This window comes from Ostrea edulis, chromosome 6, assembly GCF_947568905.1.
Source record: "Ostrea edulis chromosome 6, xbOstEdul1.1, whole genome shotgun sequence".
NCBI lineage: Eukaryota > Metazoa > Mollusca > Bivalvia > Ostreida > Ostreidae > Ostrea > Ostrea edulis.
The window spans coordinates 57869889-57894839 of NC_079169.1; the positions used below are offsets into that span (position 1 = coordinate 57869889).

The 24951-nt window shown below is 34.1% G+C and overlaps 2 protein-coding genes across 7 annotated transcripts in view; one reads left to right on the top strand and one right to left on the bottom strand.

Moving 5' to 3' along the window:
- The window catches only part of LOC125683108 (antiviral innate immune response receptor RIG-I-like), an 18293-nt gene extending 13173 nt beyond the window's left edge, over nt 1-5120 (bottom strand). The window contains exon 1 of one of the 4 annotated variants that reach the window (XM_056140222.1): nt 4984-5120. The gene's annotated coding sequence lies outside the window, so the exon portion shown is untranslated. Of the gene's footprint in view, nt 1-2829; nt 2901-4983 lie in introns of those variants that run through there. The other 3 variants (XM_056140223.1, XM_056140224.1, XM_056140225.1) reach the window with 3 other exon arrangements.
- Nucleotides 5121-5470: 350 nt separating this feature from the next.
- Nucleotides 5471-21666, top strand: LOC125683109 (antiviral innate immune response receptor RIG-I-like). Of its 3 annotated transcripts, XM_048923908.2 has the most exons (13): nt 5472-5620; nt 13922-14261; nt 14370-14530; nt 14622-14800; nt 15210-15399; nt 15992-16154; nt 16351-16446; nt 17584-17738; nt 18146-18284; nt 18364-18609; nt 18782-18949; nt 19399-19660; nt 19911-21666. In XM_048923908.2, exons 2-13 carry the CDS (start codon nt 13943-13945, stop codon nt 20302-20304), a joined length of 2472 nt encoding a protein of 823 aa, XP_048779865.2. In that variant the 5' UTR covers nt 5472-5620; nt 13922-13942; the 3' UTR covers nt 20305-21666. The 3 variants fall into 3 exon arrangements, with proteins under 3 accessions (XP_048779866.2, XP_048779868.2, XP_048779865.2); XM_048923909.2 differs by lacking the exon at nt 18364-18609 and having other exon boundaries at nt 5471-5620; XM_048923911.2 differs by lacking the exon at nt 19911-21666 and having other exon boundaries at nt 5471-5620; nt 18782-18936; nt 19399-19618.
- Nucleotides 21667-24951: the final 3285 nt, after the last annotated feature.

Sequence of the window (24951 nt, forward strand, 5' to 3'; positions counted from 1 at the left end):
ACTGCGCAAATAAACATAATACATTACACAGATTGATCCCAGCCAATATACAACTAAAACACTAATGATGTCAAAAAGGTGGCGCACAAAAAAGGCCAAACACTATAAAGGCCTATGCGCCATTACAAAAACCAAATGCAAAAGAAACTAGTGATCCTAATTGTTGGCGAACAATTAGAGGGCTTTCCATCTACCATGATTAACAAAAAAAATTAAGAATATTCAAGATTATGTAATAAACACAAAAAGACCTTGAAAATGAAAAGAAAATAAGTTACACTATGACTTTGACCCCATTTTGGAGGTCAAAGGTCATCGGTCTTCATACAACAGGGGATGCTTACTCCTCCTAGGCACCTGATCCCACCTCTGGTGTGTCCAGGGGTCCGTGTTTGCCCAACTATCTATTTTGTATTGCTTGTAGGAGTTATGAGATTGATCACTGTTCGTTATCTTCACCTTGCATACAAGTGATCCTATGTCTATGTTTATATTAATGTAAAAAGCTATCAGCTTATATAATATTAATCAAGACATTCATGGGCAATAACTATGCATAGGAGTTTTCGGTTTCCTTCGGTTAGCTTCTCAATGCTAAAAATAAAAATGATTACCTTGACCTTTACCTCATTTTGAAGGTCAAAGGTCATTGGTCCTAATGCAAGTGGTCCCATGTCTCTCTCTATATTAATATAAAAGTTATGGGCCTAGATAATGATATTGGAGACTTTCAGGGGCAATAACTATGCTTAAGGGTTTTCGTATCCCTTCGATTAATTTTTCTTTGCAAGAGGGTTTTAATGTGAATTCATTAGCGAAGGTTTCGTGTCTCTGACTTTCGGTTCTGTAAGGTTTTCAACGCGAGTCTCCGAAATTCACAGAAGGGTCAAAGTTCAAAGTTATAATGCATACTATCGGAACCAATCGAGAAGTCAATACTTACCCTTATAATATTTCAACGCTATCTTAAGCAGGAAAAAGAGTATAAAAAGTGCTATTTTTTCATATATAATTTTTCTGATGACCTTGACCTAATTTTCAAAGTCAAAGGTCAACGATCCTATTCCAGTTGGTCCCATGTCTATACGACAAACCGTTCTCAAGTTCAACATGTTTTACGAATAAATCACAAAACATAAAGAGGCATTAACTCCCTTTAGGGGACACCGAATCCCTTCATTTGAAATTCTTCGCTTCTACTAATTACCCTCTATGCTTTAGCAAAGGTTACATCCTCCTATCATTTACGGTTAAAAAGTAGTAGCAATAACAATGATTTCTGCGAAAGGTTCAATAACTCCGTAAGGGGTCAAAGTTCAATTACGCAGGGGTAAAATGTATTTGTTTCTCAAGAAGTACTAAATCTATATGATGGACTATAAAGTTTTTCAATAAGTCTTAAGGATATGCGGGACGATGATCACGTGATGGTTGCGAATTTATTATAAATTTAGAACCGGACGCAGCTTCCCGAGAAAAATCACAATACTGTACAGACACACTATATAACGTCATAATAAAAAAAGTACGTCACGACGTTGTATCGCGGGGAAAATGTCATCATACTTTGTTGTAATTTGCTACCGCTGTCAAGTGTTTTGTGTAAATCTGTTGATTGAATTCTTGTCAAATGATAATTTTCATTTTATTTCATAGTGATTACAAGTCTCTTTTTCATATATATACATTGCATATAATATGTTTTACGGCGTGACCGTGTTTGAGGGCGAAGCAAACAAATTTTGGCATTAGTCTCTATATCCAAAACAGAACAAAAACAACCCGAAGTTAGCACGAGGACGGAGCTGTATCAAAGCATCCTGATTTTGGATATTTGATCCACCTATATATTGAACGCGGGAAATATAACGCAATTGATGTAAACAGTACATTGTGACGTCATATTCAGCGTCGTTATTTAACAAATTTACAAACATAGCGTTTGAACCACAACAACAAACATGGCGTTAATGGTGGAGTGATTATATATGATTAAGAAAATAAGATTTACATGCTTTTACGAATTTTATGTAACATCTCAGAACGACGTGAACTAGGGTAGACGAGATTCAAAATGGAGAAATACATGTCCACGCGATAGTATTCGAATCGACGCCATTAGTACCAAAATTTTCAAGTTCCATAGGTATGGTTTAATTTTTCATTGTTTTCCTATATTTTCCTTTTTAACATGTATATATGTGTTACCTATAGGGAGAGCTCCGCTCTCACGGCCCTTCGGGCCGTGAGAGGGCTTCGCCCTCTATTATATATATGTATAGTATGCGCCACAATAATTTTGATAGTATAGCCTACAAGTCACCAAAATCGCTCCTACATGCACATGCAATTTGCATCTCTGTGCATTTACAAAAAGAAAGTCAACAGTCTGTAAACAATGACTCAGTGCAAGTGTAAGATGATGATCGTTTGTTGATATTTACTATAGTAGTGTGAAACTAGAACTGGATACACATTTCTCCAAATCTTGCTTGGGAAACGTACAAACTATTCAGGTGCTTTTATAATCGATCCTTGTTTGTGAAAAATACCCCCCCCCCCCCTTATGACGACAATCGTTACTTTTGGTCAAATATTAACGTCCATACTAGGAATGTTTAATTTTTGCAAGCATTTTCATGTAAATATAAGTACGCTTTATCTCTGAAACTATTTCATATTCCAAATTATTTTTACTAACTTTACGAAACACTGCTGCGGAAATGGTAACTAATTTAAAAAATATGGCACACGTCGGAATTTATGCGAGAAGCAGACATGTGAAAAAGAAAAAGATGCAAAGTCACAACATGTGTGATGCATAAATACCTTGAAAAATAGCATGGAAACGATCGAGTCAAGCGACACTAGCTACCATGGCCGCGGAAATGCTGTTGATCTAGTAAAGAAAGTAGCTCATATTGACGTTAACTAGACCTAACCCGTGGTTTGAAAGAAGACGTATTGTTTAGAGCTAGACTAGACGTTTTGTTCGCAGCCATGTTTAATATATACATGTATATTTTAAAAAAAATTAAATTTCAATTTGTTTCCATTAACTCAATTTTTGTTCCATAATTATGAAAATTCTAAATATTTCAATAGGTTCAAAACAAATATAGTTTCTAACAATGTATTCCAAAACAGGCACGAAGAATTAGGCTCCACCCCCCCCCCCCCCTTGCATCCCCCCCCCCCCCCCCCCCCCCCCGTCTTTGACAATGAGCTTTTCTTTTCTTTTTTTTTAATTTTGTAGTGCAAATAAATTGAGACTGTCCCATCCCCCATTACTTTTAACAGCAGTTGTACATGAAAAGAATATAAGCTTGAAAGTTATTAATAACAAATATTTCGCCAAGCCTAACCCCAAGTGAACATATCAATGTATAACTTCAAGGACGCCTACCTCAAAATCAAGATTAGCTTCACCCCTTCATATTTCTACAGGAAGTTGGGTATATGAATAGCTTTTAATTGCAGTGTTTGCAAAAAAATTAATTGACAAGTTTTTGAGCAGTGCTTCATTTAGTATCTGGACTACCCTGTTTTTGAGTACCAATTTCCACCCCAAATCCTTAATTTTTCCCAATTTCTTATTATATGGTTATGTTTAAGCATTTTATTATTATATATTTTAGATTTTACATATATTCTAAAAATTATTGTAAAAGATATAGATAAAAATTCCATCAAATTATTTTTTTTAATTGAAAATCGGAATAATCTTGTAAAATTCACAATTTTCGAAAAGGGGGGTAATTCAAAGCTTATTATATCCCTTGTATACCTAGAAAGTGGCCATGAAATTTATACACATTGTACAGGACATCCTGATGGTGCTTCATGAAAAAAAGGAAAAATATTCATTGACGAGTTATTTTTGGCCACATCGTCCCGCATGTCCTTAAGACGAAAAAAAAATTTGACGGCAGGAAAATAATAAACAAAACAATGTCAATAGGACTTTCCACAGAAAGGTGGAAAGCCCTAATTATCGAGTAATTATGCAGTAAAAATGGGATGGAGGAGGGGATGTGGAGGTGACTAAATTACATCAGTCTGCGTAAAAATAAAATCGTAAACGATACTGCTATGAATGAAATAATTTTAAAAAATTCGCAGACCAAATTACTTTGTTACCTTTTGTAAGTATTGGATTCAAAATGATAACGTCACATTAGCAAATCTGACGTCATGAAATAGTCTTACGACGTAAGAATGTATTGATGCAATGAGATGTCACAATGCAAGCATGAAAATGTGAGCGTCTTTATTTTTACGAAAAAAAATGCATAAAACATATTATTTACAATCATATCACTTGAGTACTTGTATGGACACGGAAAGTAAAGAGGAGTACAAACTAATTTAACTTATAACGATCCATTAAATATTTGGCATAAATTTCTGTTGTTTAAACTTGCTATAAATTCTATAAGTTTATAACAGAGTCTTTAAGTGATGAATATGACTTAAGTTTAATGTGTTGTGATGGACAAAGTTGCAAGGAATTGTGCTCAAATATGATAAAGTACAGAAGTACTGACAAAGATATCAAACATGTCTTAAGTAAGTAAATTAATGTATGCAAGGTGAAGATAACGAACAGTGATCAATCTCATAACTCCTACAAGCAATACAAAATAGATAGTTGGGCAAACACGGACCCCTGGACACACCAGAGGTGGGATCAGGTGCCTAGGAGGAGTAAGCATACACACACATGTATATACAGAGAAATACAACAAGAAGCAAATATACATGCATCTTTTTTTTTTTTAAAATAAAGTAGAGGAATGCAGTAAGTAAAATAAAGGTTTACAGCATGAACATGTGCATGGACCAACAGCAGAAAGCAACGAGAGACGGTGCTGTAGGACATAAAGTCCACCTTAGTGCAGTTAATACATACATAGACATGTATATTATTTATAATATACATATACCATTAGAAGATAAATAGAATAAGAATGGTGTCATTACCGGTCTGCCCCTCGAGGTCACGTTTCCACCATATCAAGACTATGATCCGGATGTTATGACTAGATTTATACCGTTAATAATCTAAGAGCACACACCTCCCCTACACACACTTTCGCTTTGTTTTCCGTTTAAAGCTAAAATTAGAATTATCAATTCGATTCTATTTAAAGACTCCTGGTTTTCCCACTTTATTTTTTCTTCGCTCACCTGTGCCAGAGTTTTTCACGTGATGTCGTTATTTACTAAACGTGGTCAAGTTCTTTTATTTCATATATCTTTCATACCTCTTTATAACGTCAGAACATAGGGAGTCTCACTGTGTTATAACAATAAAAGTATCACAAATAAACAGAGACGTCCTGATAACCAATGTGAAGACCTCTGTAAAACATGCCACATTCATAATTTATGACTTCGAGGCGAACCGAAAATAAAAAATAAAAAAAAGACACAGAGGGATGCATGAATCCCTTTGCAACTACATATAAACATAATGAAGAATAGCGTGAACAAACCGAACATGTACAAACTTTTAGAACACAACTGTAGTTTGTTTTGGATTTTCAGAAACCGGTAATTCGTTGAATCGAAAACGAAAGTAGGATCGATATAGGGAGAGACGGGAAGGCATGTAGAGGTAAGTCTATATTTATCTATACAGCTACGGAACGTCAGTCTCCTTGTAATACAGCTCGGAAAGATATAGGAAAAATAGTCATGAGTCTATCTTTAATTGGTAGTTGTTTCATATACCAAAAATACTTTTAAAAGCGAAAGAGAAAATTTTATTTCAAAATCTTGGTTTTCACTTTTAAAGATATAACGTTGTTAAATTTTTTACGACCCCACTATATCTAGCTAGTAGTGGCCACAGGCGATTATACCGCTTGAGTACTCTTTGCCAGTAAATTGGAACTCGAGCGATATACATGCCTGTGGTAAGGAATACGTATCTAAGTGTAACAAGGTAATTTTGATGCAAAGCATCAAATCGGCCGCTAAAATTTAAATATTCCTAGCCATTTCTAAGAAAACATACATAAATTGTAATTATGAAATATTTTATTTATAAATGAAAACAAAATTAAGAAACAATATTAGGACACTTGATCCAAACAAAAAAGACATGGGTTGATACATGTATGTATTGTTTAGCATAGTTTGATTGTAATATTTCCATTAAAAAATAAAGTACTTGTAAATTTTCTATGATGTACAAGAGTTGAAATGTAACCATCCCTATATATACAAATCCACCCCACCCACAACCCCAACACCACCCCTCTGTTTCAGACTTAATTGAGAAATCATGGAAATAAATTACATTCCACACGATAAATTGAACTCATTTTACTTTTTAAAAATTTAATTTAGTTTTCATGATATTTTTAGAAACGTTTGTAGCAAGTACTCGCTTCATAAAATAAAAATCATGTAAGAAAACTTGAGTGGTTTTCATAAATTATAATGTAATATAGAAACCATTCAAACATGTAAATGTACTAGATCTAATGCAAATGCACTAATGCAATATGAAAGTTTTAAGATCAGTTCAAGTGTAATTCATATATCGACTCATAAAATAAAATCAAAGGAACGTAGAGTTCTTAAACTGATCGATACGCGAGAGCATGTTGTGCGGATGACTAATTTTCAGACTACTGACAAATAAGTATATGTTACAGGGGTTTCAACAATCTCCTTTAAAGGCGACATTTCGCATATCCCATGGTAGTAAAATTATCCAAGTACAGCCTGTTCCTGAGTGGAGTGTTGTTTGACATATTTCATACCAATTGTTAGGCTACTCTTTACGTGCTGATGTTGACGGATTAATCCGTTTACCTGGTGAATATATACGGCTCACTGTGGGTGTGACGGGTCAACAGGAAATACTTACTCCTCCTAGGCACCTGATATTACTTCTGATGTCTCGAGGGGCCCGTGTTTGCCCTACTCTTGTGTATTCTATTTAGGTTTTATGAAAGGACAAGGTACGTTTGGGGCCAAATTTGGCCCCGCGTCCAAATTAAATAATATTCCTCAAAATTCTTTCATATGGTGTATACTTCCATAAAATGTTTATGATGTCTTCGTAAAAAGTTTTACTTATATATAATACATATGTAAATACAGTATAGTTTACGATAACGTTGTGCCATTTTGACGTTATTTTATGCGACGTCATGAACAAGAAAGCTATGTCATGAACTCAATATGAAAATAATCCAATTTATGTCGCCATATGCTTAAAGTTTTATTAAACAAATGTGCACTATGATTTTTATTTTAAAATTCTAATTGATTTTTTCCGAAAGTTTTAATCAATTGTAGATGATTCGATGCAGCGGGTGCTGTGATTTGAAGGACGATTAGTGTAATTGTATCTAAGAATTGTAGAGCAACCCATATATATTCATTCAATTTTAACATTGTATTTACATTTGCATTGTTTTAATCTAAATTAAATGAATATCATATATGTACGTAGCGCGTGGTTACCTTAAGTTATTCTTGTGTGTATATGTACACTTTGTTCTCCTTTTTTTTTTCGAGCACACTAAATATTTTTTGAGCGAAGGAACACGCACTAACCAATGTTACCTTGGATTGTAGTAAACAGAAGATGAAATTCATTCAGAAGATATGTGAAAAGAAATATTATAAAACGAACATACGTTTTATATATCTTTTCAATGCCTATTTCAACATCAGATTAAGCATGCATTAAAGCAAGTCCTGTGAATCTGATACAAGCAGAAAATGGAATTTGGTGTGTCATTTAATGAATGCAAATGGAAATACTTTACAAGAGAGTCAGGCAATTTCTAGTTAATGCTAAACAGCTACATAAATGTCCCAGAGAAAGTTGGGGGGGGGGGGGGACCCTCCTCTGGATCTGCCAAAATTAATTAATGTGAGTGAATGAATTAAGATTCTTCATGATAGGCAATTGCTTTACTGATAATTTTAATTTGTTATGTGTGTTGATTGACTATTATTTCAAATCCTGTGTATAAAAATGACCCCAAAATCAACATTCTAAAATTGTATTGAATGATTTACATAATAATTGTTTTGCCTTTATTACATAGAATGTATACAAAGCCATGAAATTTATTTCTGAATGTTCATAGGCTTTAGTAATTTTTCATGAATTTTAATCTTGTAATCATTGTTTGGTAATATATTCGTATACATCATATATATTTATATTTATATATATTAAACAATCTTCATTTAAGTAGTTGACCTTTTTGCACTTATTAAAAATCTAGAGATTCAGTTCAACTTCTCCCTATCAAACCTTGCTTAAAATAAAGAAGTACAAGAAACGCATAGGGAAACTCGAACATTCCATATGTGTTAATGTATATATATATACAGAGAGAGAGAGAGAGAGAGAGAGAGAGAGAGAGAGAGATTATTTCATCCACTGTGGGTCAGAGTAGGGAGAAGTGACCTTCCTATCCTTCCTATCCTAGTGACATTAAGAAGAAGGCATCCAAGTCCAAAACCACTGGGAAGCTACGAAAATCTGTATATTTACTCGCAACTAAGTAATCTTTGTGGGCTGTCAATATCTTTAAATACATCTATCTTTTCATGGTTTCTTTGAACCCTTCGCCTCAATATGATGGCTGACGCCATTTTAAACAAACTTTTGAGGACCTTAGGGCAAGGGCTGGACTGTCCTAAAGTTCGGATGAACTTATGGCGAGGCCTAAGTTTGGGAAAAATTCCGGAAACTGATTTAAGATTATGTAGTATCTTAAGGCATATTTACGACACGGCTTAGCCCTAAGAGAGCCTCGTGAACATGCCTGCTGGTCCTACTGTATGGAAATAATATTTACTCTCACAACAATAGTAGATATCTAGAATTGTTCCAAATTATATTAATAATAAATGTTTAGTCCCATTTGCTTCCAGCAGTTTTGACAGGAATGCATCTATCAAACGCCTAGCATCGATTTTAGTACCTTACATATCCGTATCCTGCTGCACAAAAATATACACATATATCCCATTGAAATTTCACATGACAAAGCAATGTTTCGAAGAAAAACTATATTGCCACCAACCTATTTTGAAATGAATGTATAATGAACGTATTGTGCAAATTGAATGCATTAGATGCCAAATATGGCATCCTTATATTTTCTAATCAATACTAGGGATTGCCAAGTCTCTGTTAAATGATGAACTAGCTTGATGATTTAGGTATATTTAATTTCTTTTTCAAATGTGTTAATTATTGAGAATACCAATTAGCACATATAAAAATCAATGTATTCTGGTTATGAAGATAAATACGACGGACTACTCATTTAATCTCCTAAAATGACACTGACTCAGTAGACAAATCTGTCACTCCGTCAGTAGCTAATTCGCGCTGAAGAAATGTCAAAAACAACACTGCTATTGAAATATACCGTTCTTGTCTTTGCAATTCAATTTTTTTTTTTTAAATTCAACACACGACAATGGGACCGAATGTGAACCTTATAGGATGTGATAAGATTTACAAACAATGTGATAAGTTTTACACAAGATTTGACACTGACACCATGAAAAACCTAACAAAAAATAATCTTGTCGGTATTATCCTCAATGTTTTAGCATATACACTTGCATCTATTTACACTCATTATTTGAAGAAAATACACATGCTACTGACAATTATCTTTATATAACAAATCTTTCAACGCATTAGTATTTACGCAAAGGAAAAAAAGTTTGAATCATAAATCATATTCATTGTCTCAAACCACGTCCGAAGTCCGCATGGGAGAGGATCGTATATTGTGACACCCACCCCCTCTACCCTTTGCTACATGCCGATTTAGTCGGAGACATCATGAAAATAACCTTGGTTTCCCTGTCTAATAAATAATTCAACAATTCCTTTTCGGCCAGTTTCTAATGATGAATGAAGCAGAGATTGTCTATTAACAGTACCAAAGTCAATCACTATGACAGTGCATCAGCATATATATTGCCGTCAGTCAAAGGTATTTATATTTTCCAGCAATTGTCAAAATAATGAAAGGTGTAAGATCTAATCAGTTTTTGACACTAAGTTTTTTCACTATACTAGTGAAAAGGACTACTAGAATCTATAATTTACTAGTCCTGCTGATTTTTGACTAGTCCGGCTGCTGAAAGTAGACGACCGATTCGCGATGCGACAAGGGGAAGAGTGCGGGAGGGGCTTGTCCCCTTTTAAAGAGGGTGGGGGTCTGGGAAAAAAATTCAAAATCTAGATGCAAATTGTTCATTTGAGACAAATAAATGAAAATTTGATGACCAAATCTAGCCTCTTTTTTCATGATTCTCTCATCAAACCATCATATTTATGCTTGAATATCATGAAGAATACGTCGATGTGTAGCATAGTACCGTATTTTGTCGAATAAGATATGTACTTTTTTTCAAGGATTTTTGGTGTGAGAAAGAGGTGCGCATTGTTTACCAAATAGTTTTTTTTTTCAGGTGAAACTCGGCGGTTAAGTAATGTTTCACTCGGAGACATATCATATGCTTGTTCACGTTGTTCACCTAATCGATCTCAAGAAAATTACTACAGAACGTAAAATTGTAGAAAATGTTATACTTAACAATATGTGAATAATTAAATTATTATAAAACAGCCAATTAAGTTTCATTCGATCTTAAATTCATATTAGATATTCATCATCGTACATAAGTGCCACGATATCATCACACCGTGACCATGACCAGCACATGTTTTTCGAAGCCATAGTTGTGTACAAGGGCTTTGTCACTTGATTTTGTCAGACACCTCTTCAGGGTACTTTCAGCATGCTGCACGATTTCCATGGATCTGGGAATATGCAATTTTCTTTTGTAGTAAATGACACGCGACTGATGTACTTCATCTATCTACAATGTTAAATGCAGCGAAAATTCTTCATTTCACTACCGTCTCCAAATAATGATAGTGTACGATTACAACACATTGAACAATATTTTTACTTTATTTCTATAACATCGGCTATTTGAATTATTTGAAGTTTAAACAAAGAAAATATCGAGTGTTCAAACTTTAATCCTACAAAATATCATGTTTTGCTGAAATTAATATATTATTGCTGTATCCAAATTCCTGTGCTTTGTTGAGAACTTGCATTATATTTCCACATAGATTTCTAGTGAAATTGAAAAAAGCCAAGAATTAATCACCGGTAATTATGTAGATTGGGAAAAGGATTTCAAACAATCGTTGAAGTTTTATACAAATGATTTCATGATAATATTGTGATCTGATTTAGTTTAGTCGTCATTGCTTTACGCACACATTACATGCAACTTTAATTCCAGTGGGGAGGGGGTATCCGGACCTCCACTCTAGATCCGCGCATGATTCGGATATAGTCACTATATCCGAATCATGCGCGGATCTAGAGTGGAGGTCCGGATTAGTCATTAAGCGATGTTTTGTGCACATGCCACTAAATGCTAAGTGACCGACGGTGAGTGGAATGGTTAGAGTGTAAATGCAGGAAAAGAAAGTTCTCCTTATGTGTAAAAATCGCGTTCTAATACTTCAACACCAGTTCCACGATTTAATGATGAAAATAGTAACCAATGACTAGCTATCATGTATTTTTAAATAAGACTATGTCACAGAACACGTGCGTCAGTTATCGACAAATGTAAGGTGGTTCTATAAACAAATAATTATTACAGCGACGTAGCAACAGGAAAATTTGGCCCACACATTCTTTTGTTTTGAGAATGTAGTTTTCCCATAAATTGTATATGCGAATTTTGATTTATCCCCCCCCCCTCCCTTATGATTATTTATCATTAGATGTGTCTGACATATTGCTTAATACAATATTAGAATAGCATTTGAAATTACACATGCAACATACCCAATAAGTTATAATTATCCTACATGTACGTTAGAATATTATGACTGACAAGGCGTATTTAGACATGTATTTAGTAGCTGCAATAATGTAGCCCTATCCAATTTTTTTTATTCTGACGTTTTCGGGATCGGGATAGGGCTACAATTCCATAGGATCTCCGTAATGGTGCAAAATAATTTTATGAATAACCGATAATAAACTCTGTGTATTAGTCTCAAATGTTGTTTACACCAAAAGGAGTACCAACTTTGTGCTCGGGCATGTCTAATAAAGGTGTTTTTCATTAAATATTATGTACAGCATGCAAAATTCTTCGTCTGCTCCGCCATACTTGTTATCGCGAGATCTCGTAGGTGGATCTAATGAAAAACCTAAACATTGACAATCAGCGCGAAAATGTAGTTACTCGAGCCACTTCGACAAAGAAAGGAAAATCATATTGTTGCAGAAAGAATTTACACTCTGCTGTTCGGTTTTTAACTTGATATTAAATTCAATACCGACGAAATAGCTTTCGCCTCCATACTTGTCCATTGATGTAAATACTACCTTATATGGCATATGCAAATGACTTGACAATCGGAAGTTGAAACTTCAGTACATCCAACATGGCGCACAAATATGAATCGAGAAATTGGAATTTATCGAAATTGTTGAAAACGGTAGAATAGAGCCTCACAAATCTTAAGTTGCAGGTTGTAAATTTATATATTGACTAAGAAACATAGAATATCATTTTATTTACGTAAAGAAAGTCAGGAAATGTTTAGAATGAGCGCAAATGTTGCGGGAGTGAATCACTCCCGCATTTGCACCATTACGGAGATCCTAAGGAGTTGTAGTCCTCTCCCTAAAAAAAAAAAAAAAAAAAAAAAAAAATCAGAGAGGGCTACATTATTGCAGCTATGTATTTAGATACGCATTGTAGCCGCCACAGTATATGCACACCAATTTAGAGGGATAATTCATATCATAAACTATCTATGATAAAAAAGAATATGTGATTGAACTTTGCCATGTGTTACATTAATTGCGTTGATATCATTGCGTATCTATATCAAACATAAAACGAGTAAAATTGGAATCGGAAATATCTGTGTCGAAGATTCCAATTCTCTGATTACACACTATCTTCTTCAATGCAAACTACGTAGAGTCGTATAAAATTTAGTATGTTGTACATATGGATGTTATCTATTCATCAAATTTGTATATATGAACACCATCAACGTTGAAATTTGTATTACAGATGAACGCGGGAAATGGTTAAACGTTAAATTTAATAGTCTGCTCATTTATCAACCAAGTCGAAATTTTGCTCATTACTGACTTTCAACATGATTAATTTGTACACAAAACATCTTTGTGGTTGTTGCATGTGCTCGATCTTAAAAATGGATTCAAAGGCATAAAAAACGGCTAATTTCGGCTATTTCGGTAAATAATGTCAATCGGAGATAAGGAAAATGACGTCACAGAACATATTACGTCACTAATTTCCACATGTATCATCAGGGCCAATGCCCTAGTGTATAATCATAATGATTAAACCAAGTGAAACCACATTTTAAATTTATCCTAATTTTGTGGCGAAATTTGGGCCTTAATGTACCTTGCTCTTTATAATTTTTTGTTATCTTCACTTTTTCATTGACTGTCTTCAATATAACAAAAAAAATCGCTGCAAAGGAAAACGGACTTCCAACATAAAGCAATTCGTTTAAAAACATTTTCAGGATGAAGCCTACGAATATTATTCGTTTCATGTACAGGTAACACTTTGTGTTATTTCCTTGAACATAGGAATGTATTTCTCAGATATCTAACTAACTTCTAGAGAATCAGCCACCACTTGATTGATTGATTTATTGATTGTATATTCTTTAACGCCCCTCTCAAGAATATTTCACTCATATGGAGACCACTCGAGAACGGTCCTCTATCATATTTAATCAAATATGAATAGAATCCTCTATCATTTACAACATCTGAAGATATAGAGTTAACTGATCTGGTATGTCTAATTTTTTAAATAGAAAACACTGTGCAGTAAATCCATGCAGAGTAATTCTAAAATGGACGAGGAACACACAGGACAGAATTTACCAGTACACTCACCGATGGCTAACGCCATTCTTTTATATGACAGAAATGACGAAGACGTCCAAAATCACTTTATTGAAGATCAGATAGAGAATCTTTCACTAGAACCTGATCAAATTCCTTCCTTGGAACCGAAAACATGGAAAGATTCCGTACATGTGGCTAGCGGCACAATACTACGAAATGCAAGTGCACAACCAAGTAAATATGCTTATTCCGAAAGCAAGGCATACGAGGATAAAGATACAGTCGAGTGGAAACCCTTTAGATATGGTAGGTCAAAATACTTTATGGTACACGATTAATTTAATCCCTACACCGTCCATTTCTGAAAACAAGTGATCAAAGTTAAAACGCATACTAGAAAAATATTTATTTTAGGCGTATCAAAGACTGAGAGCAGGACGGATGTTCCAAAGAAGAAACTAGTATTAAGAGAGTATCAACATGAACAAGCAGAAAAACCTCTACGAGGAGAAAATTGTATAATTGTCTCTCCTACCGGTAGTGGCAAAACGTGCGTCGCCATCAGAATAATACAGGTTTGGTTTTAGTTTTTAACAATTTATTGAAGTGGATGTGTTATATATAATCACCGTAACATCAACGTGACGATATCTCGAATTCCTGTAGGATCATCTAGAAAGAAAAAGGAAAATGAAGAAAATGGTGTTTGTCGTGGATAAGAACAATCTGGCAAATCAGCAGGCAGAGAAAATTGAGGAGTATCTACAGTGTTCAGTTAAAGTAATATCTGGCGATATCCAAAGAGAAGAGGAATGTGTTCAAGATATGGCATCGCTTCTGCCTCAGTGAGTATGTTTTTGTTTGTTTGTTTCGATGTTTTCTGCCACACTCAACAATTTTTCAGTTATATGGTGGCGCCCAGTTTTTATTGGTGGAAGAGAGAACCCAGATACAATGTACCTGGGAAGAGACCACCGACCTTCCGAAAGTAAACTGGGAAACTTTCTCACTTACCGGCGCTGACAGAGGTGAGAGGCCGTGCTCTAACCACTCGGCCACGGAGGCCCCCTCAGTGAGTATGAACTACACCCAGATGTAATCAAAACGTAAGGAGATAATTTCTCAGAAGCAGGAGTTACGAATGTAGCATAAATATAACCGAAATTGCAGTACATGAATATCCATGAAAGTATTAACAAATGTTGTCACATGACTCTTCGCGTTAGAATTTCCTTTTTATGTGTATCTTTACAGCTATGACGTTTTTGTGATCACAGCGCAAATGTTAGTCAATGCTCTGACGAAGCAGAACGTCAACATGAAATTTTTCTCTTTGCTTATATTTGACGAATGTCATCACTGTTGTGGAAGTCACCCATTTCAACAGGTTATGAATCATTATATGGATATCAAATTGGAAGGAGATGAAAGCCAGCTTCCACAGGTAAGAACTGTCCAACATCTCACAAGTCGATGAAAGGTGAAGATAACGAACAGTGATTAATATCATAACTCCTATAAACAATACAAAATATACAGTTGGGCAAACACGGACCCCTGGACATACCAGAGGTGGGATCAGGTGCCTATGATGAGTAAGCATCCCCTATCGACCTCGCTCACACCCACCGTGAGCCCTATATTTTGATCAGGTAAACGGAGTTATCCGTAGTCAAAATCAGTGTGCCAAGAACGGTCTAACAATCGGTATGAAACACATCAGACAGCATTTGACCCAATGATAGGTTGTATTGGCAAACTAGATCGTTATAACGACCATAGAATTGGATGGTAAGATTTACTAACGCTGATTTGAAATATGTTTTCATCATATACTTGGTAATGATTAATTTTTTTTACTACTGCGATGTTAATGTACCATAATCTGTATCTTTTTATCTCATGTAGGGTTCACGAAACTCTCTTTTCTCCTGAAAACGTGTCCAGAAAGTCTTTCCGAAAATTTGACAATTTTATTTGTTATCAAATTCTTTATGCTGCATATATTTTATTTGTGACTTTTATTTCCAATGTAGATCATTGGTTTCACAGCCTCACTAGGACTCGCAAAAGTCAATACTCTTGAAAAAGCCACTGAAAATGTGATGACAACTATGGCAAACATGGATGCCGATTACTTGGTGACAGTACAGAGGAACAAAAGCGATTTGGCTAAGCATGTGAATAATCCGAATCAATGTAGGGAAAATAGCTTTTATTTTCAACGTGTGATAGTTTTTTAGTTTGTAAATCAACATTACAAGTTATATGAATTTTTATGTTCCCTAGTAATAAGTTTTGTTTGTTTGGCTTTACAACAATCCAGTAAATTGAAAAATATCTAACTAAAATGTGCATGGAAATATGGTTTATAAAAATATGAGTTGTATTTCAGTTATCACGAATGTACCTGTTCGAAAGAAGAATGAGTTTGGAACACTAATCAAAATCATTATGACTAGAACTGAAAAATACTTGGAGCTCAACAGGGGTATGTTTCCGATTTTGTTTTTATTTTGCATTACAACACATGTTGAGATTGATCACTGTTCGTTATCTTCGCCTTTCATGTTTGTAATACGTCTGCTGGTCAATGCTGATCATTCCAGTTAGAAAATGAAGATTACCAACTTTAGATAAGAGGCCCATGGGCCACATGGTGAGAGTCACCTTGGCTCATATTTTTAGATTTTTCCTATATATTCGCATGTAAAACTTTGATCCCTAATGTGGCCCCAGCCTATTCCTGGGGACCATTATTTTTACAAAATTGAATCTGCACTATGTCAGGAAGATTTCATGTAAATGTTAACTTTTCTGGTACAGTGATTTTTCAGAAGAAGATTTTTAATTATTTTTTTTTATATATTTGTGTGCAAAACTTTGATCCTCTATTATGGCCCCATCCTAACCCCGGGGGCCATGATTTTCACGAACTTGAACCACACTATGTCAGAAAGCTTTCATGTAAATCTCAACTTTTTTGGCTCAGTGGTTCTTGAGAAGAAGATTTTTCAAGATTTTCAATATATATTTGTATGTAAAACTTTGATCACCTATTGTGGCCCCATCTTAACCCCGGGGGCCATGGTTTTCACAAACTTGAATCCACACTATGTCAGGAAGATGTCATGTATATCTCAGCTTTTCTGGCTCAGTGGTTCATGTGAAGAAGATTTTTAAATGACCCCACCATATTTTTGCATATTTGTGATTATATTCCCTTTTAAAGGGGGCATGACCCAAGCAGGTGTGACACGATAAAGATCCCTCCCTGCTCAAAGGCCGTAAGCGCCGATCATAGGCCTAACTTTTGCAGCCCTTCACTGGCAATGGTGACGTTTCCATATTAGTGAAAAATTCTCGAGAGGGACGCTAAACAATATTCAATCAATCAACCAATTGAACAAATGAGAGCCCTTCACCCAAGGATGCTTTTAGCCAAGTTTGGTTGGAATTGACCCAGTGGTTCTGGAGAAGAAGTCGAAAATGTGAAAAGTTTACAGACGGACAGACAACGAACAACAGTCGATCAGAAAAACTCACTTGAGCTTTCAGCTCAGGTGAGCTAAAAATGGAGTTTTACAATATCATTTTTTTTAATCATTCCCCGTTTTCTTGGTTTCAGTTGGTATGGTAGGTATAGGAATTATACGTCCCCCAGCAACCAGAGGAAACGGGCAATATACGCAATGGCTTGAAAACGGCCTTTTGAAAGCATTGGCAACATTCTCTGACTCGGATGCTACTCGCTCACTGTACACCATTAAGAACTATTTAGAGGTATTTCGTAGCTATGTATATTGTATGTTTAAATATTTCACTTTCGCACAACGTCTCCTTTACAGGATTTAGGATTATCAGTGATGCTTGATAGATATTGCACATACACATCCACTAATTAAGCACCCGTAAGATATTTAAAATAAATTCATTTTCACATGTTTTTGTGTATTTGACTTTTGGAGTTGTTTAATCTTGTAACTGTACAGTTGTAACCAAAGTCCCGTGGGATCTGGTTTAAAATAGGTCCACTTTATCCCTTGCTTGTCGTAAAAGGTGATTAAATGGGGTGGTCCTTCGAATGAGACCGCAAAAAACGAAGCCCTGTGTCACAACAAGTGTGGCAAGATAAAGATCTTGCAACAACATACAACTAATTATCGTTATTATCGTTGCTTTTTATGCAGATTTACAATAATGCCCTTGTCCTCCTACAACATGCAAGAGCAATTGATGCACTAAACTACATAAAAGATGAAATTCAAAAGCATCCAAAAACATCAAATTACACAGGGATAGAGCAAAAAATAAAGTTATTACTTGAAGGTAAATTTCTCTCTCTCTCTCTCTCTCTCTCTCTCTCTCTCTCTCTCTCCACTTGATAAGTATAACTTTATCATTCTAGAGGAATATACAACGTTAGAGGCATGTGCACTAGACCATGAAAGGACCTCAGAAAACCCTCTTCTACTGAAGTTGAAAGAAATCATATTAACTATGCATGCAGAAGAACCCAATATGAGAGGAATAGTGTTTGTACGAACACGTATTCTTGCTGAAGTCATTGCTTCTTGGATTGAGAGTACAACGGAATTACAGCACATAAAAGCACTAAAATATACGGGTGCAAAAGCTCAAATTTCAGAAGGAGGTAAACCTTTTAGAACTAACTGCTTCGTTTTCATTTTTGTTAGAAAAAAATGTGCTGTTGATGTACAAAGTGCAAGACCGACCCAAGTACAACCCCTTGTGGATTTCAAGTTGATAGTCCATAATTGTATGTACACACTATGAAATGTTTCGTAATGGCATCTCTTCCCTAGGGATGACGAGATACGAACAGATGGACGCTCTGGAGCTCTTTAGAGAGGGTCAATTCAAAATCATTGTTGCTACCACAATTGCAGAAGAAGGACTAGACGTCAAAGAGTGTAATCTTGTTGTAAGATATGATTATGCTGGAACTCCAATTGCACTGGTACAAGCTAGAGGTGCTTAATTTTGAAATCGTTCCCCTTATTCAACTTCTGTCATGTTCAACCACTCTTTTGTATACTAGTTTTCTACAGATTTTTCTCTCTGTGTAGTAAAGAAATATTGCAGATTTTCTAGAGAGGAATAAGTCTTATTTCGTGAAGTTAAACTTTCTTGATCTTAAAATGAACAGACCTACAATTAGTGTGTTTGTATAGTTTGATTTTGTTATTGAGGAATTATTCTTCAGTTCACTTTCCTCAGCTAGTTTGAACTCGCGGTTAAATTCATCAAACCAAATAATAACAATAATGATTTTTTTAAAAAAACATTCTCATTAGATCAACAAGAAAATTCATTATTAATCAAATAAATTGAGCGAATTGATTTAAATATCAATGCAAATTAAAAAAAAAAAAAAAAAAAAAACACCTTTACATCCTTATTTTCTGTTTAAATTAATTAGGTCGTGGTCGAGCAGAAAATAGTCGTTTCTACATTCTGGCGTCCGAAGATAAATGTGTTGCTGAAAAAGAACTGATAAATACCTTAAAAGAGCCTATGATGGAGGAAGCCATGAAAAGGGTACAACAAAAGGTCGATCATAACAATAGTACATTCTGTGTCCAAAAACGACGACTCCAAGAGCTGGCCAAAAGAGACCGAGATCTAGCAATACTAAATCAGAGCACGACGAGAATAATTAAAACTGGGCAGTACTATTTAAGGTACACACATAAAGCAAACTTGGAACTTCTGTATTGAACTACCTAGAATAAACATTTCCAGGGTTAAATTTTATTTCTCGAATTTTTCTTGTTTGTCCATCATTAATAATACATAACATCTTGAGTAGTGTAGAAATGATTTCAATCCTTAATATATGAAGGTCATTTAGAGAAATCTTCACTATGATTGAAGTTTTGATTTAAAGATTTGACATTAAAATTGTACAAGCTAATTTATCTACTTTTGTAGGTGTTTGAAATGCAACACTTTTTTGTGTATGTCAAACGAAATCAGAAGGATATTGAATTGTCATCATACTTGCATCAGTCAAGACTTAAAACAGAGGATCAACTGTACAAAGTTCGAAAACGCGGCATATCCTGGAGAAGATATTGAAATGGGAGTTGGTCAAATTGATTGCAAAGGGAAGGGATGCGCTGTGAAGCTGGGGTCTATTGCTCTGTATCAAGGCATTTTCTTTCCTATTCTAAGCATAAAGGCATTAAAGATCGAAAAAGACATGTATCAAAGAGATACGTTGAAAAAATGGAACATGGTGGAGAAGTATTTTACGGTGCAAGATTTGTCGACGGATGATATTGAGAATATCGTGAAATGTGGTAGGCTTATTGAATTCTGCTAAATTATCTAATGAAAGTGAAACAAAAGGACAGTATCCAGTAAACAGAAATACATGAACGTGTCTATCCGATCTAAGAGTACGAATCACCTTAAATTCCAAAAGTCATTTATTACCAGTCCTATCAGAAGCAATACAAAGGTGTGTGTAAACTGAGAATTTTTATAGGAACAGAATAATGTCATTTGATTTTCAACTCTTTCCAATTCACGGGGTATTTCGTCAATATCGGAATCCGTTCTACTGTTGTATAGAAACATTGAACCTTCTTATAAAACATTGTTTAACATTATTATCCATTGTTTATTCATTCTACATTTCTTTGTGTTGTTTATGTGCTGTGCATCTGAAGATGAACACACCTCTATCAATCTACGGATTATTCTCATCTCCATGTACTATTCTGTGGTTGTTTATATTATTAGTGAATCCAGAGGGGACTACTAGTTTACACTCTGTCCGTCCGTCCGTCCGTCCGTCTGGTTCACTATAGTATCTTTACAGGTCTAGTATAAGTTACGTTACAGTGGAGTTATTTTTACGAAAATTTAAGTGACTTTTGTCGAAAATTGTTTTTCAGACTTGTTTTCCTCTATGCTTAAACATAGGAATCTTAAATTTCATATGTGGGTATAAACACAGAAGAGATCTAGACACCATATAGCGACAGAGACGTTGGTAGAATAAAGCGGTGACTGTTGAAGACGCTAGGTTGAAGTGAAATTGCCGATCTTTATATGCTTCATTGTTCAGAATACTGGAGGTGAGGTTTTTCCTAACACAGCAATATAACTCAAGGCTGTGGATACGAATGAAGCATTGTTTGATGCTTCAATAAAGTCATCTTCTTTTGCAGATGATCGTTGACATGTTTTGAATATTAAAATTAAAGAAAATGCAAAAAGTGCTATCATTTAAAACCGGACATGGTCCCGGCAATATCTATAGATTTATAAAATTTTATTTCCCTTTATTTCTTATTATAGATTTATCTATTTCTATTATGCATAAACGTTTTAACGTAATATTATTCACAAAGAATATTACGCAAACGACTTGAGGCAGTAGATGACATGTATTGCTATGCAATAGTACAGAATGATTGTCTTATTTGTCATAATATTGTATTCTATATTTCAAAGACTTCATGTATATGCATTTTGCTGGGTTTTTAAAAAAAATATGTATTCTTTATAATTTTGATATGTTTTTCATTTTTATGATTGTTTTATTGTTCAAAGTTTTTTGACAGTTTGTTGTGGTATTTCAGATGTTATAATCAGAGGTATTCTCTTTTCTCTTGTTATTTCCACAGAATGATCTTAAAATATTGATGAATTGTTAAAATAAAAGAGTATAATTATATATGTATGTATGCTTGACGAAAATATGAAGGTCAGTTGTCAGTTGTATCACACTGTCATCTCACGTTCTCTGTGCTTCTTCTGAAGAAGTTCTGGACGGGCGGAAACTTCAGGTTAGATGAATAACAATGTATCCATCGATTTATCATTGTGATCCTTATATCCACCAAAATTATCCCAAACCTCCATGTACATTAGCAAAATATTCAGACAGATCTCGGACTGTGAATTATAAAGGCGACATAATTCATTACTTCGCTGTCCATCGATAGCGTAATCTTGCCTTGAAATGTTTCAGATTGAGAATGGATTGAGCTGTGAGTTCGCGGACGCTAAAATTGGCTTGATAGTGGCTTCCTACTCTTTTCCACTCCCTAGCTCTTTCGAGGTCAAGATTAACTCTTACAAAACATTTTTTAAAAGACTACCGTTGTCAAAAACCTTCACAGATTATTCCCACTTTGCTCTGATTCTCCCTGCATATGTCACAATATAAAAGCAGGATAAGAGTCAGAGGAATCTCTAATTACATTTAGTTGTAATTTCTACCTAAACTCTCCATGATCGTCATTCAAAAAAACGGAATGGTCATAGAACAGCCACGGAAGCTTTCTGTAACGTAATTAACCAATTAGTCAACGTTATTGTGTAGTGTGGCATTGTGATGCCGATGTTGTTAAATGAATCACAGCATATTTGAAAGTTTTTCATAGCAAATCTTGTTAGAAAATAAATATATTGATATATGGTATGTACAGTATATTGTTTTGGGGATGTGGTTTCCTGTTTTCGGAAACACCCTGTACCTGCATTATTGATATAATGCAAGTCAGCCAGTCAATCTAAATTTAGGTTTTTTCGCAACGGAAAATTTCTCAGTTGCTAATTATAGAAATATTAGATTTTTAGAAAATCAAATCCATTTCTAAATAAAGTTGACAAGGGTTTGCATATCAACTTATACCCACAGAATCTAGTGTAACGTACCCTCGGAAATGTATAAGATGGAATAACTATCACAGCATTGTCGGCAAGTATAAATCATCTATATAGACTTTGTTCAATGTGTATATTGTGTGGTAATATCAAGGCTGCAACAAAAAAGGCCTCTAATCGATTATTAGCAAACAAATTCAGTGACTTTTGGATGACAGCATTCGATTGTCCTTTGATATGGCGTTTCCCAAATACTTGGAATTCACAATCCTGTAGCATTTTACTTCTACAATTTGAAACGAATTCAGTTTCATATGGTATTGTTCTATGAGATACCAAAACTTAAATAATAAGTTTTTTTTTTTTTTTTTTTTTTTTTTTTTTTGGCTCTTTTTGGACATATATTATCATATAAACAGGATGTTACATGCAACTTCATATTTCAACAAACATGTTAAACACTGTGTGAAAATTAATAGCAATATTGTACAATTACTTTGAAGATAAAGAGAGACTAGTATATGAAATATGCATAACTAATTCATTTAAGGAAGATACATCTTACATTGAAATTATTTTGTCTTCTATCTTTTTCCATACTTGGTTATAATAATCAAGATTTCTTCTGCCACAATAAATTGATTTTTTAACAAACAGTTTTCTTCTCAAAAATTGCAAAAAAATATATAAAGAAGGACCACTGTGCCCTGTATCTGAATTAAACACAAACTGTATATAATATTTAGAAAGCAGTATACAATAATTCAGACTTTCACACTTTTCTTCATAAAATCCAAATATTATGTCTTGATAAGAGATATCATTTATATAAGTAATGTTTAATCTATTCCACCAAGTTTGGAAATGCTTCCAATAAGTACCAACATATTCACAAAAGTAAAACCTGTGCTCTATTGTATCTAAATTTCCACATAATATACAAGAAGGTGATGTTTTAATTTTCATTGCATACAGCAATTTGTTGTGTGCTAAAAATCTGTGAATTAATTTATATTGAAAAGATTGTAATGATGTTTCCATTGATATTGTGAAAGGTAACTTGTAAATACTCTCTAACTCTTGCTGTGTTAATTTTGAATCAAAAATATTTTCCCATTTTGGTATACATGTTGGTAATTCTGCTATACTTTCCATCAAAATCCAGTAAAAATCTTTACAAGTCATGTTTGATATGGGACTCCTATTACCATTGAAACTCAGTATAAGCGTATTTCTATTTATAAAAGAATTATCATTTTGTCGAATATGCTTTCTCCAACTGTAGGGTATTGCATTTCTTAAACAATAGTATTCAAAAAAAGATATGTTTAAATTGTGTGTTTCACTTAATTTTTCATGGCTAAGGAAGTCTTTATCTCTATCTACAATATCTCCAATATATAAAATACCCCTTTCATACCACTTCTTCCAAAAAACCTCTTTATTGTCAATTTTAATATTGTCATTAAACCATAAACTTTCTTTAAAAACGACTGGTTCAACATTTACAATATGTCTGAATTCTCTCCATGTACTAAAAATATCACTGTAAAACTTTGGCAAAAAAGTATCAATGTCTAAATGATTCATGCATCCTCTAGAGATAATAAAGTCATTTAATTCAATATCTTGCAAGTAAAATTGAATTATGCTTCTTAATTTTGATTTTATATTAGTGAAAATTCTTTTTACCCAGCCTAATCTTAATGATTTGACCTGTATATCAAATTTAGGTACTTTCAAACCCCCTTTACTAATTTTTTGACTGCTTACTGTACTTTTTACTTTTGGCTTTTCATTATTCCAAATAAAGGCATTTATTTCTTTTTCTACTTCTTTAATTAATTCTGACGAGAAAGGGAGAACTTGCGCTTGATAAATGAGTTTAGGGATTGCCAGTGTTTTTGTTATTAGGATTTTACCAATAAGAGTTAGATTCCTCATTTTCCATAAATTTAATGTTAATTTCAATTCTTCTAGTTTTGTATTAAAATTCTTTCTTAACATTTCTTCTTCACCTTTTGAACTAAACCATATTCCTAATGTAAAAAATTGACCTTTTGACCACTTAACAGGTAAGATTCCTGGTCTGAAATTTTTACAACTTCCAATCCAAACTGCTTCTGTTTTATCTAAATTAATTTTGAGTCCAGAACAATGTTTAAAATTTTGAATGATGTTTAGTAATTCAATTCCAGATTTCTCATCACTTAAAAAACAGGTAGTGTCATCTGCTAGTTGACTTATCTTAAATTCTGTTTCACCAATTCTGATTCCATGAACATTTTTGTTTTCTCTTATTCTTATTGCAAGCAACTCAACACAAAGAATGAAAAGATATGGAGAAAGG